A 14,937-nucleotide genomic window follows, 5' to 3' on the forward strand; every position below is an offset into this window, starting at 1 on the left:
TCTCTTTGTTTTTTTTTGTGGCTGTGCTTCTTTCTGTTTCTATATATTTCTCATGTATGTACTGTGTACTGTGTCATAGCTGATGACAAAGACATAGCAAAAGATGTAGTATTCCTGTTGGATGGGTCTGATGGTACTAGAAATGGATTCCATGCAATGTGTGATTTTCTCCAAAGAGTTGTTGGTAAACTCAATGTGGAGGAGAGCAAATACAGAGTATCTGTGGTTCAGTACAGTGACAACCCAAAGGTTGAGTTTTATCTTAAAACATACTCAACAAAGATGGAGGTTCTAAATGCAATAAAGTTGCTAAAACACAAAGGTGGAAAAGATGCCAACACAGGGGCAGCCATCCAGTTTGTGAGGCACCAGGTTTTCACTTCCTCTTCTGGGAGTAGACGACTTCAAGATATTCCTCAAATGCTAATATTATTGAGTAGCAGACCATCTAGCGATGAAGTAATAGAACCTGCCATGGCCATAAAAGATCTTGAAATAGGAATAATAAGCATTGGTATAGAAAATGCAGATTCAGATGAGCTGAAAGAAGTGTCATTCCAATCCCAATTTGCATATCTTAGTAGATTTGATGACCTCCATTTAATTGAGCCACAACTAGTTTCTGCTATTAAGAACTCCAAACAATTTGAAGAAATTTCAATCACAGGAGTTCCAGAATCAACTGGTAAGATTTTTTAATTATAAGCATTCAATATGCAAACTTAAAAATTAAGTTATTTCTGTTTAAGTTCAGGTATTTTTTATTGGTAGCGGTATAGTGTACCTTTCTACTGTGTTTTAATACTGTATTTAATTGAAATGACTGAATATATTTTCTTATCTTTCTGTCTTCTTGCATCCCTTCCATGTCTTCAGTTAACATCTTTTGTACATAAAAGATGTTCATTCCATGGAAGTTTATGAACTACAATGGACTCGCAGGTGCTTTCGTGTTTTCAACACTATTCACATTCAGACCCACAAAATTATATTTGAAGGGTCAATTTCACTTACATTCTTTGCTTTGCTTGCACATTTCTTTTCAGACACTTTGAAACATGTTTTGGCTCTTGTACACATTGAAAGTCTTTACAATTCAATTTGTACATTGAATGAGAAAGATGTATTCCAATATCCTTTTTCTTTTTTCTTGGAAACTTGCTTGATACAGGAATTAACAAACGGGATATAGTTTTTCTTCTTGATGGCTCCGATGACTCCAAAAATGGACTCCTTGTCATCCGTGAATTTATTCGGCGGATGGTAGATGTTCTTGACATTGACCAGGATATTGTTCGAGTTGCTGTAATACAGTACAGTGAAGATGCTTTGGCCCATTTCCTACTTAATACTTACACAAGTAAGAAGGCTGTAATTTATGCCGTTAATGGCCTCACAGCAAAAGGTGGACGAATCCTAAATACCGGGGCAGCCCTACAGTATGTCAGAGACCATGTTTTTACCACTGCCTTTGGAAGTAGACATCAACTAGGAATCCCTCAGATATTGATTATCATGACTGGTGGAGAGTCCCGTGATGATGTGGCAGGTCCTGCTGAAGATCTCAAAAATTTTGGAGTTCTGTCCATTGCCATTGGATTAAAGAATGCGGTAGAGGCTGAGCTTCAAAGCATAGCATTTTCAGCTAGATTTCTTTTTAACCTTCCAGACATTAATGAACTTTTACTCATACAGCCTGATATCCTCTCCTTTATCAAATCCAAAATGGAAATAGAACCCCCTACTATCATCGGTAAGAATAACCAAACTTGCTTGGCGTTTTTCTCAAATTCATGCTTCTTCATTTGACTTTGATATTTGGATATGAAACATGATGGAAAATCTCCTTTCACTAAATTGCTTGCCTAACCATAAGGCCATTTTTTTGATTCAGCTTTCTTGCTGTTGGTAAAGACTGACAAATAATGGCCTTTGTCTTTGAATAGTTATTATTTTCATGCGCTGTTCATCTTTTGCTGATTCAGAGAACTTCCATGACCGTCCACAGATCCTCTTCACCATGGAAGAGTCTCTGCGCTTGTGAAGATTCCATTTCCACTTTAAGCTCTTGTTTGGGCCAATGATTTCTCAATCATTGTTGGTATTTCATCAATTGAAAACTTCTTGTTCTTTGCTTTTTCTGTTCTTGTTGCGTGATTGATCTTACTCTTCTTTGAACATAAAAATACACAATACAATTATTTTATAATGAAGAATATATGTTTTTTTTTTTCTTAAAAACAGAAAGCATATGTTTCTTTGTTTATATTTGAATTTCATAGTCATGTAGTTGCATAGCAAACAGTGCTTCAGACATTAACATTAATTTTGTGTTGATGATATTTTGTGTATTTCACAAAAGTAAATATTTTTATGAATCCATTCAATTTTTATCCCAGTGGAATTAGATGCAGCACAAAGAGACATTGTCTTTCTCCTGGATGGGTCTGATGATACTAGGGATGCATTTAAACAAATATGTCAGTTTGTTAAAAGAGTGGTTGACAAACTTAATATTGGACCGAGCACAGACAGAGTGTCCGTGGTCCAGTACAGCACAAAGCCACGCATCCAATTTGATTTGAACACATATGCCACAAAGCAAGACGTTTTAAGGTCAATTGAGAGCCTACAACACCTGGGAGGAAGTCCCCTTAACATAGGAGGAGCTCTTGACTTTATAAAAAACATGTTTGTTGCCTCCTCTGGGAGCAGAATAAATGAGGGGGTTCCTCAGATTCTTGTCATTCTTACTGGAGGAAGGTCTCAAGATGATGTTAGAGCACCTGCTGCTGCCCTGAAACAGAACCATATAGTCCCGTTTAGTATAGGCACTCAAAATGCAGATGTTATTCAGCTGCAGACCATGTCATATGATCCTGATCACACCCTTATTGTCCCTCAATTTGATGACCTTCAAACCATCGAGCAAAAACTTGTATCATATGTAAAAAGAGTTCCTCGTCAGCCTAGGAGGCTTCAACCAACAACAGGTAAGAATTAAATTTCCCATTTTGAATGTTTGGAGTTATGCTTTAAATATAATATGTCTGAAATTAGGGTGTTTTCAAAAGTGAAATGAAATAATCATGTGTATATTTATACTGTATGTTGCAGCAGATACCGGAAAGAGAGATATTGTTTTTTTAATTGATGGCTCTGATGACACAAGTGAAAGTTTCTCAGAAGTGCAAAACTTTGTACAGACCCTGGTTAAGCAACTGAACGTAGCACCAGATAAAGATCGTGTTTCAGTGGTCCAGTACAGTGATGACACAGCTGTTGATTTCAAGCTGAATGCCCATTCATCCTTAGATGATGTTTTAAACCATGTGAAACGCCTAAGTCATAAAGGAGGAAAGCTGCGTCACACAGGGGCAGCTTTACAGTATGTTAAGGACAACTTGTTTACTGCTGATGCAGGAAGTAGACAGGTGGAAGGTGTGCCTCAGGTTTTAATTCTGATGAGTTCTGGGAGGTCTAGAGATGATATTCGTGGTCCAGCTAAAGCTTTGAGAGACACTGGTGTCATTTCCTTAAGTATTGGTACCCCAAATGCTGATACGCTTGAGTTACAAACAATATCCCATCAACCAAATTACTTTTTTATTTCTGACTTTGAAAACCTTCATGAAGTTCAAAAGAATATTTTACCATTAATAAAGGGGTTATCTTACCAACAGCCGCCAACAATGAGATTTCGGGTCTCTGGTAAGAAAAAATCATTTTATAATGTATTGTGCATGCAGTGTTTTAAAGCAGTGTACAACCTACTATTTGGTAGCATGAACTAGCATATGTAGGATTTATATGTTCTTGCTAACACTATGTTAACACTATGCAATAGTGTTATTAATTATGAATAAACAAAAGGAGGTAAACCTTTCATCGTGATAATCTTTGACATGCCATTTTTGTTACAGAAACTGTCAAAAGGGATGTTGCATTTCTTATTGATGGATCTGATGATTCTAATAATGGTTTTGAGGCAATTCGCAATTTTATGCAAAGAGTGGTTGAAGGTCTATATGTGGATGAAGACCACGATAGGGTGGCTGTTGTCCAGTACAGTCGAGATTCTACAGCAAATTTTTATCTCAGCTCGTACTCAACTAAAAATGAGGTGCTGAATTCAATACGTTCCATAAGGCACAAAAGTGGAAGGCCACTAAACACTGGAGCTGCTTTGCAGTTTATTAAAGAAAATATATTTACACCATCATCTGGAGGCAGGCATCAAGAGGGTGCAGCTCAGATTCTGTATCTATTTAGTGGTGGTAGATCCAATGATGATGTGAGAACCATTTCACAAGAATTAAGAAAAAGCAACATTAAAGTCTTTACCATTGGCACAAGAAATGCTGACACACTTGAGTTACAGACAGTGTCTTTTACACCAGCATATGCTTTCTTTGTTTCTGACTTTACTTCAATTGACAGCATTTTCCAAAGACTTGATTCTGTTTTGACAAGTGATAATGAAATTCCTGAGCAGTTTCCAACACCTGTGGGTAAGAGCTGTTATAAGCTGTATTTGTCATACTGTTTTGTATTATTACTTTCTATTTTTCTATTATCTGTAGCTACTATTTGCAATTCTGACCAGTGTTTGGGACACTACTGGTAACAACAACCAATTAATGCCCATCTTTCGTTATCCTTTTATTTATTTTAGTAAAGACTTCAAATGGAAAAAGAGATATTGTGTTTCTTATTGATGGATCTGATGATGCTAGTCACAGATTCACAGCTATACGAGATTTTGTAGCCAGTTTGGCAGAAATGTTTGATGTTGGTCCAGGAAAAGATCAAATTGCTGTTGTGCAGTTCAGTAATACTGCAGAAATAAACTTTAATCTCCGTAAGTATTCATCAACTCCTGAGGTGGCAGATGCTATAAGAAAACTTAAATCAAAAGGGGGAAGGCCACAATATATTGGCAGGGCTCTACAATTTGTTAGAGACAATATTTTTTCCTCAAGAGGTGAAGATGGTGTTGCTCAAATGCTTGTGCTTGTGGCTGGTGGCAGATCAAGAGACTCTCCCCGTGGACCAGCTAACTCACTCAAGGGTCTTGGGGTAGTCATTTTTGCCATTGGGTCAAGGCTGACAGATCCCATTGAAATGGATGCCATTTCAACAAGTACAGATTATGCTTTTGCTGTTCCTGATTTTAAAGACTTAAAAAATGTCCACCAAAGTTTCATGTCAAAGCTTACAGGAGTGACACACAAAGAAGACACCACAAAAGAAGTTGATGGTAAGAATTATAAAAAAAAAATGCATGGTTAAATTAACTGTATTTCCTGGAAAATAATTATGTCTATTGATATCTCAGCAAAATTTCAGAAATATGGTGTTTAAGACATCAAGTTTATTTTGGTGCATTTAGCAGATGCTTTAATCCGAAGTGATCTATAGAGCTTTCAAGGGTATAATCATTTTAAAATGTTGGTTCCCTGTGAATGCAACCTTTGCACTGCTAATGCAATTTTCTACCAACTTAGCTAGACAATAATTTAATGCACGGTTCTATAGGTAATGCTATACATTCATTTTCTAAACTAATTCAAAACACAATTGGATAGAAATTATTGCCTGTAATCCTAAAATTATTTCAATTCTATGCACAGGATTTAAAAGGGATATTGCCTTTCTTGTGGATGGTTCTGACAGTACAAGAAGAGGATTTCAAGAAATACGTAATTTTCTGTACAATGTTATCACAAATCTCAATGTGGGAATTGATATGGACAGAATATCAATAATTCAGTACAGCAATGTAGCTGTTGCAAATTTTTATCTAAATTCATTCATAAGAAAAGATGATGTATTGAATCGTGTTAAGGTGTTAAGCCATAAAGGTGGGAGGCCACTTAACACAGGATCTGCCCTTCGATATGTGAAGGATAATATATTTACAAGTTCTTCAGGGAGTAGGCACAAAGAAGGCATTCCTCAAATATTAATTCTGCTGACTAATGGAACATCAAGGGATAACATTTCAGAGGCAGCCTCTTCTCTTAAAGAACATGGAGTACTAATACTTGGAATTGGAGCGAAGGACTCAGACTCTGAAGAACTGCACAAAATATCATCTGAAAATCAAGTGCTGTCATTTACTGAATTCAGTGAATTACCAAAAATCCAGGCACAATTATTGGAAGCAATGAAACCAGATCCTACTAACAGTGAAAAAGTCTTGTTGGGTAAGCATAATAGTAAGATAAGTAGTTTAGAAATGTCCAAGTTCTTAATGGTACTGTGTTTTTTAAAACAAATTAATTAAACAGTAATATACAGTGCTTCTTATTTTTTTGTCAATGAATGATTGTTTCTTAGCTGAGAGTCATAGACCAAAGAGAGACGTTGTCTTCCTGCTGGATGGATCGGATGGCACTATGATTTCTTTCCCAGCAATGCGTGACTTTGTGCAAAGAGTAGTGCAGAAATTAAACATAAAGGAAAACGAAGACCGAGTTTCTGTGGTGCAGTACAGTCGAGACCCAGAGATCCATTTCCATTTAAATGCCTACACAACGAAGGAAGACGTTTTAGACAGTGTGAGAGGTCTGAGACACAAAGGGGGGAGGCCCCTCAATACAGGGGCAGCGCTTCAGCACGTCAAAGACAATGTCTTTACAGCCTCTTCTGGCAGCAGGCGACTGGAGGGTGTGCCGCAAGTGCTGATTTTGCTTAGCGGGGGAAGGTCATATGACAATGTTGACGCAGCAGCATCCTCTCTGAAGGAAATTGGAGTTTTGACATTCGGAATAGGATCAAGGGGCTCTGATAGCAGGGAATTGCAGAGAATTTCAAATGACCCCAAGTATGCTATATCTGTGTCTGACTTTAGTGAGCTTCCAAATGTCCAAGAGCAGTTGCTGGCCTCCGTTGAGACGGTTGCAATACCCATTGCTACAGCTTCACCAACTGTTACTGGTATGTGCATCGCAAAAATTTTCGCTCAGTGGCTTTTTGTCTATTTTTGAAATTGCTGAGTAGTTGTGGGCAGTGGGATGATCACCAACAGCTTAGATAGTGAATGAACAGTTTGAAATTCTGAACGTGTATGAACATTGTCAAAATGACAGTTGACTGTGTGTTGTTGAAGCTGTGTTTTGTTTTTTTCCTATAGCTGACTACACAACACCCAAAAAGGACGTAGTTTTTCTGTTGGACGGTTCAGATGGCACTAGGAGTTCTTTCCCAGCAATGCGTGACTTTGTGCAAAGAGTAATGGAGAAATTAAACATAGAGGAAAACAGAGACCGAGTTTCTGTGGTTCAGTACAGTCGAGACCCAGAGGTCCATTTCCATTTAAATGCATACACAACGAAGGAAGACGTTTTAGAAACTGTGAGAGGTCTGAGACACAAAGGGGGGAGACCCCTCAACACAGGGGCAGCTCTTCAACACGTCAAAGACAATGTCTTTACTGCCTCCTCTGGCAGCAGACGACGGGAGGGTGTGCCGCAAATATTGATTCTCCTAAGTGGGGGAAGGTCATATGACAATGTTGACGCAGCAGCATCCTCTCTGAAGGAAATTGGAGTCTTAACCTTCGGAATAGGATCGAGGGGCTCTGATAGCGGGGAATTGCAGAGAATTTCAAATGACCCCAATTATGCTATATCTGTGTCTGACTTTAGTGAGCTTCCAAATGTCCAAGAGCAGTTGCTGGCCTCCGTACACACGGTTTCAGTACCCATTGCTACAACGTCACCAACTGGTATGTGCATGACAAACATTTACGTGCTGTGCCTTTTCTGTCTAGATGTGAAATCGCTGAGTAGTTGTGGGCTGTGGGATAATCACCAACCGCTTAGATAGTCAATGAACAGTGTGAAATTCTGAAGGTGTATGAACATTGTCAAAATGACAAAAGATTTTTGAATGTTAAGGAAATAGCTTTGTGTTAATGATGTTTTTTTTCTTTAGCTGATTACACCGTGCCCAGAAAGGACGTAGTTTTTCTGCTTGACGGTTCAGATGGCACTAGGAGTTCTTTCCTAGCAATGCGTGACTTTTTGCAAAGAGTAATGGAGAAATTAAACATAGAGGAAAACAGAGACCGAGTTTCTGTGGTTCAGTACAGTCGAGACCCAGAGGTCCATTTCCATTTAAATGCATACACAACGAAGGAAGACGTTTTAGAAAGTGTGAGAGGTCTGAGACACAAAGGGGGGAGACCCCTCAACACAGGGGCAGCTCTTCAACACGTCAAAGACAATGTCTTTACTGCCTCCTCTGGCAGCAGACGACTGGAGGGTGTGCCGCAAATATTGATTCTCCTAAGTGGGGGAAGGTCATATGACAATGTTGATGCAGCAGCATCCTCTCTGAAGGAAATTGGAGTCTTGACATTCGGAATAGGATCGAGGGGCTCTGATAGCGGGGAATTGCAGAGAATTTCAAATGACCCCAAGTATGCTATATCTGTGTCTGACTTTAGTGACCTTCCAAATGTCCAAGAGCAATTGCTGGACTCCGTAGAGACGGTTGCAATACCCATTGCTACAACGTCATCAACTGTTACCGGTATGTGCATTGCAAAAATTTTCGCTCTGTGGCTTTTTGTCTATATTTGAAATTGCTGAGTAGTTGTGGGCAGTGGGATGATCACCAACAGCTTAGATAGTGAATGAACAGTTTGAAATTCTGAACGTGTATGAACATTGTCAAAATGACTTTGTGTTGTTGAAGCTGTGTTTTGTTTTTTCCCATAGCTGACTACACAACACCCAAAAAGGACGTAGTTTTTCTGTTGGATGGTTCAGATGGCACTAGGAATTCTTTCCCAGCAATGCGTGACTTTGTACGAAGAGTAGTGGAGAAATTAAACATAGCGGAAAACAGAGACCGAGTTTCTGTGGTGCAGTACAGTCGAGAACCAGAGGTCAATTTCTATTTAAATGCATACACAACAAAGGAAGACGTTTTAGACAGTGTGAGAGGTCTGAGACACAAAGGAGGGAGGCCCCTCAACACAGGGGCAGCTCTCCAGTACCTCAAAGACAATGTCTTTACTGCCTCCTCTGGCAGCAGACGACTGGAGGGTGTGCCGCAAATATTGATTCTCCTAAGTGGGGGAAGGTCATATGACAATGTTGACGCAGCAGCATCCTCTCTGAAGGAAATTGGAGTCTTGACCTTCGGAATAGGATCGAGGGGCTCTGATAGCGGGGAATTGCAGAGAATTTCAAATGACCCCAAGTATGCTTTATCTGTGTCTGACTTTAGTGAGCTTCCAAATGTCCAAGAGCAGTTGCTGGCCTCCGTACACACGGTTTCAGTACCCATTGCTACAACGTCACCAACTGGTATGTGCATGACAAACATTTACGTGCTGTGCCTTTTCTGTCTAGATGTGAAATCGCTGAGTAGTTGTGGGCTGTGGGATAATCACCAACCGCTTAGATAGTCAATGAACAGTGTGAAATTCTGAAGGTGTATGAACATTGTCATAATGACAAAAGATTTTTGAATGTTAAGGAAATAGCTTTGTGTTAATGATGCTTTTTTTCTTTAGCTGATTACACCGTGCCCAGAAAGGACGTAGTTTTTCTGCTCGACGGTTCAGATGGCACTAGGAGTTCTTTCCTAGCAATGCGTGACTTTGTGCAAAGAGTAATGGAGAAATTAAACATAGAGGAAAACAGAGACCGAGTTTCTGTGGTTCAGTACAGTCGAGACCCAGAGGTCCATTTCCATTTAAATGCATACACAACGAAGGAAGACGTTTTAGAAAGTGTGAGAGGTCTGAGACACAAAGGGGGGAGACCCCTCAACACAGGGGCAGCTCTTCAACACGTCAAAGACAATGTCTTTACTGCCTCCTCTGGCAGCAGACGACTGGAGGGTGTGCCGCAAATATTGATTCTCCTAAGTGGGGGAAGGTCATATGACAATGTTGACGCAGCAGCATCCTCTCTGAAGGAAATTGGAGTCTTGACCTTCGGAATAGGATCGAGGGGCTCTGATAGCGGGGAATTGCAGAGAATTTCAAATGACCCCAATTATGCTATATCTGTGTCTGACTTTAGTGAGCTTCCAAATGTCCAAGAGCAGTTGCTGGCCTCCGTACACACGGTTTCAGTACCCATTGCTACAACGTCACCAACTGGTATGTGCATGACAAACATTTACGTGCTGTGCCTTTTCTGTCTAGATGTGAAATCGCTGAGTAGTTGTGGGCTGTGGGATAATCACCAACAGCTTAGATAGTGAATGAACAGTTTGAAATTCTGAACGTGTATGAACACTGTCAAAATGACTTTGTGTTGTTGAAGCTGTGTTTTGTTTTTTTCCCATAGCTGACTACACAACAGCCAAAAAGGACGTTGTTTTTCTGTTGGACGGTTCAGATGGCACTAGGACTTCTTTCCCAGCAATGCGTGAATTTGTACAAAGAGTAGTGGAGAAATTAAACATAGCAGAAAACAGAGACCGAGTTTCTGTGGTGGAGTACAGTCGAGAACCAGAGGTCAATTTCTATTTAAATGCCTACACAACAAAGGAAGACGTTTTAGACAGTGTGAGAGGTCTGAGACACAAAGGAGGGAGGCCCCTCAACACAGGGGCAGCTCTCCAGTACCTCAAAGACAATGTCTTTACTGCCTCCTCTGGCAGCAGACGACTGGAGGGTGTGCCGCAAATATTGATTCTCCTAAGTGGGGGAAGGTCATATGACAATGTTGACGCAGCAGCATCCTCTCTGAAGGAAATTGGAGTTTTGACATTCGGAATAGGATCGAGGGGCTCTGATAGCGGGGAATTGCAGAGAATTTCAAATGACCCCAAGTATGCTGTATCTGTGTCTGACTTTAGTGAGCTTCCAAATGTCCAAGAGCAGTTGTTGGCCTCCGTAGAGACGGTTGTAATACCCATTACTACATTGTCACCAACTGTTACTGGTATGTGCATTGCAAAAATTTTCGCTCAGTGGCTTTTTGTCTAATTTTGAAATTGCTGAGTAGTTGTGGGCAGTGGGACAATCACCAACCGCTTAGATAGTCAATGAACAGTGTGAAATTCTGAAGGTGTATGAACATTGTCAAAATGACAAAAGATTTTTGAATGTTAAGGAAATAACTTTGTGTTAATGATGCTTTTTTTCTTTAGCTGATTACACCGTGCCCAGAAAGGACGTTGTTTTTCTGCTCGACGGTTCAGATGGCACTAGGAGTTCTTTCCCAGCAATGCGTGACTTTGTGCAAAGAGTAATGGAGAAATTAAACATAGAGGAAAACAGAGACCGAGTTTCTGTGGTGCAGTACAGTCGAGACCCAGAGGTCCATTTCCATTTAAATGCATACACAACAAAGGAAGACGTTTTAGACAGTGTGAGAGGTCTGAGACACAAAGGAGGGAGGCCCCTCAACACAGGGGCAGCTCTCCAGTACCTCAAAAACAATGTCTTTACTGCCTCCTCTGGCAGCAGACGACTGGAGGGTGTGCCGCAAATATTGATTCTCCTAAGTGGGGGAAGGTCATATGACAATGTTGACGCAGCAGCATCCTCTCTGAAGGAAATTGGAGTTTTGACATTCGGAATAGGATCGAGGGGCTCTGATAGCGGGGAATTGCAGAGAATTTCAAATGACCCCAAGTATGCTGTATCTGTGTCTGACTTTAGTGAGCTTCCAAATGTCCAAGAGCAGTTGTTGGCCTCCGTACACACGGTTGCAGTACCCATTGCTACAACGTCACCAACTGGTATGTGCATGACAAACATTTACGTGCTTTGCCTTTTCTGTCTAGATTTGAAATCGCTAAGTAGTTGTGGGCTGTGGGACAATCACCAACAGCTTAGATAGTCAATGAACAGTGTGAAATTCTGAAGGTGTATGAACATTGTAAAAATGACAAAAGATTTTTGAATGTTAAAGAAATAATTTTGTGTTAATGATGCTTTTTTTCCCATAGCTGATTACACCGTGCCCAGAAAGGACGTCGTTTTTCTGCTTGATGGTTCAGATGGCACTATGAGTTCTTTCCCAGCAATGCGTGACTTTGTACAAAGAGTTGTGAAGAAATTAAACATAGCGGAAAACAGAGACCGAGTTTCTGTGGTGCAGTACAGTCGAGACCCAGAGGTCCATTTCCATTTAAATGCCTACACAACGAAGGAAGACGTTTTAGACAGTGTGAGAGGTCTGAGACACAAAGGGGGGAGGCCCCTCAACACAGGGGCAGCTCTTCAACACGTCAAAGACAATGTCTTTACTGCCTCTTCTGGCAGCAGACGACTGGAGGGTGTTCCGCAAGTGCTGATTTTGCTAAGCGGGGGAAGGTCATATGACAATGTTGACGCAGCAGCATCCTCTCTGAAGAAAATTGGAGTCTTGATCTTCGGAATAGGATCGAGGGGCTCTGAAAGCGGGGAATTGCAGAGAATTTCAAATGACCCCAAGTATGCTTTATCTGTGTCTGACTTTAGTGAGCTTCCAAATGTCCAAGAGCAGTTGCTGGCCTCCGTACACACGGTTGTAGTACCCATTGCTACAACTTCACCAACTGGTATGTGCATGACAAACATTTACGTGCTGTGCCTTTTCTGTCTATATTTGAAATTGCTGAGTAGTTGTGGGCAGTGGGATGCTCACCAACAGCTTAGATAGTGAATGAACAGTTTGAAATTCTGAACGTGTATGAACATTGTCAAAATGACTTTGTGTTGTTGAAGCTGTGTTATGTTTTTTCCCATAGCTGACTACACAACAACTAAAAAGGACGTAGTTTTTCTGTTGGACAGTTCAGATGGCACTAGGATTTCTTTCCCAGCAATGCGTGACTTTGTACAAAGGGTAGTGGAGAAATTAAACATAGCGGAAAACAGAGACCGAGTTTCTGTGGTGCAGTACAGTCGAGACCCAGAGGTCCATTTCCACTTAAATGCCTACACAACGAAGGAAGACATTTTAGACAGTGTGAGAGGTCTGAGACACAAAGGAGGGAGGCCCCTCAACACAGGGGCAGCTCTCCAGTACCTCAAAGACAATGTCTTTACTGCCTCCTCTGGCAGCAGACGACTGGAGGGTGTGCCGCAAATATTGATTCTCCTAAGTGGGGGAAGGTCATATGACAATGTTGACGCAGCAGCATCCTCTTTGAAGGAAAATGGAGTCTTGACCTTCGGAATAGGATTGAGGGGCTCTGATAGCAGGGAATTGCAGAGAATTTCAAATGACCCCAAGTATGCTTTATCTGTGTCTGACTTTAGTGAACTTCCAAATGTCCAAGAGCAGTTGCTGGCCATCGTACACACGGTTGTAGTACCCATTGCTACAACATCACCAACTGGTATGTGCATGACAAACATTTACGTGCTGTGCCTTTTCTGTCTAGATTTGAAATTGCTGAGTAGTTGTGGGCAGTGGGATGATCACCAACAGCTTAGATAGTGAATGAACAGTTTGAACTTCTGAAGGTGTATGAACACTGTCAAAATGACAAAAGAATTTTGAATGTTAAAGAAATAGCTTTGTGTTAATGATGCTTTTTTCCCTTAGCTGATTACACCGTGCCCAGAAAGGATGTCGTTTTTCTGCTTGACGGTTCAGATGGCACTAGGAGTTCTTTCCCAGCAATGCGTGACTTTGTGCAAAGAGTAATGGCGAAATTAAACATAGAGGAAAACAGAGACCGAGTTTCTGTGGTGCAGTACAGTCGAGACCCAGAGGTCCTTTTCCATTTAAATGCATACACAACAAAGGAAGACGTTTTAGAAAGTGTGAGAGGTCTGAGACACAAAGGGGGGAGGCCCCTCAACACAGGGGCAGCTCTTCAACACGTCAAAGACAATGTCTTTACTGCCTCTTCTGGCAGCAGACGACTGGAGGGTGTGCCACAAGTGCTGATTTTGCTTAGCGGGGGAAGGTCATATGACAATGTTGACGCAGCAGCATCCTCTCTGAAGGAAATTGGAGTCTTGACCTTCGGAATAGGATCGAGAGGCTCTGATAGCGGGGAATTGCAGAGAATTTCAAATGATCCCAAGTATGCTTTATCTGTGTCTGACTTTAGTGAGCTTCCAAATGTCCAAGAGCAGTTGCTGGCCTCCGTAGAGACGGTTGCAATACCCATTGCTACAACGTCATCAACTGTTACCGGTATGTGCATTGCAATAATTTTCGCTCTGTGGCTTTTTATCTATATTTGAAATTGCTGAGTAGTTGTGGGCAGTGGGATGCTCACCAACAGCTTAGATAGTGAATGAACAGTTTGAAATTCTGAACGTGTATGAACATTGTCAAAATGACTTTGTGTTGCTGAAGCTGTGTTTTGTTTTTTCCCATAGCTGACTACACAACACCCAAAAAGGATGTAGTTTTTCTGTTGGACGGTTCAGATGCCACTAGGAATTCTTTCCCAGCAATGCGTGACTTTGTACAAAGGGTAGTGGAGAAATTAAACATAAAGGAAAACAGAGACCGAGTTTCTGTGGTTCAGTACAGTCGAGACCCAGAGGTCAATTTCTATTTAAATGCATACACAACGAAGGAAGGCGTTTTAGACAGTGTGAGAGATCTGAGACACAAAGGGGGGAGACCCCTCAACACAGGGGCAGCTCTCCAGTACGTCAAAGACAATGTCTTTACTGCCTCCTCTGGCAGCAGACTACTGGAGGGTGTGCCGCAAATATTGATTCTCCTAAGTGGGGGAAGGTCATATGACAATGTTGACGCAGCAGCATCCTCTCTGAAGGAAATTGGAGTCTTGACCTTCGGAATAGGATCGAGAGGCTCTGATAGCGGGGAATTGCAGAGAATTTCAAATGATCCCAAGTATGCTTTATCTGTGTCTGACTTTAGTGAGCTTCCAAATGTCCAAGAGCAGTTGCTGGCCTCCGTACTCACGGTTGTAGTACCCATTGCTACAACGTCACCAACTGGTATGTGCTTGACAAACATTTACGTGCTGTGCCTTTTCTGT

The 14,937-nt window shown here is 41.1% G+C and overlaps 3 protein-coding genes across 3 annotated transcripts in view; all 3 read left to right on the top strand.

Moving 5' to 3' along the window:
- LOC135733123 (uncharacterized) overlaps positions 1-14,937 on the top strand; it is a 64,960-nt gene that overhangs the window by 12,633 nt on the left and 37,390 nt on the right. The window contains exons 7-15 of the mRNA XM_073812017.1: positions 80-685; positions 2,400-2,993; positions 9,533-10,126; positions 10,317-10,916; positions 11,125-11,718; positions 11,929-12,522; positions 12,712-13,305; positions 13,515-14,114; positions 14,303-14,935. Coding sequence (XP_073668118.1) covers positions 80-685; positions 2,400-2,993; positions 9,533-10,126; positions 10,317-10,916; positions 11,125-11,718; positions 11,929-12,522; positions 12,712-13,305; positions 13,515-14,114; positions 14,303-14,935 — 5,409 coding nt within the window. The remainder of the gene's footprint in view (positions 1-79; positions 686-2,399; positions 2,994-9,532; positions 10,127-10,316; positions 10,917-11,124; positions 11,719-11,928; positions 12,523-12,711; positions 13,306-13,514; positions 14,115-14,302; positions 14,936-14,937) is intronic.
- On the top strand, positions 3,069-7,835 carry LOC141280832 (collagen alpha-3(VI) chain-like). Its single transcript, XM_073811917.1, has 6 exons — positions 3,069-3,711; positions 3,924-4,511; positions 4,676-5,260; positions 5,634-6,209; positions 6,343-6,942; positions 7,139-7,835. The coding sequence occupies exons 1-6, from the start codon at positions 3,090-3,092 to the stop codon at positions 7,831-7,833; spliced, it is 3,666 nt and encodes a 1,221-aa protein (XP_073668018.1). The 5' UTR covers positions 3,069-3,089; the 3' UTR covers positions 7,834-7,835.
- Positions 8,019-10,129, top strand: LOC135733195 (collagen alpha-3(VI) chain-like). Its single transcript, XM_065251545.2, has 2 exons — positions 8,019-8,541; positions 8,730-10,129. The coding sequence occupies exons 1-2, from the start codon at positions 8,019-8,021 to the stop codon at positions 9,422-9,424; spliced, it is 1,218 nt and encodes a 405-aa protein (XP_065107617.1). The 3' UTR covers positions 9,425-10,129.

This window comes from Paramisgurnus dabryanus, chromosome 15 (assembly GCF_030506205.2).
Source record: "Paramisgurnus dabryanus chromosome 15, PD_genome_1.1, whole genome shotgun sequence".
Lineage (NCBI taxonomy): Eukaryota > Metazoa > Chordata > Actinopteri > Cypriniformes > Cobitidae > Paramisgurnus > Paramisgurnus dabryanus.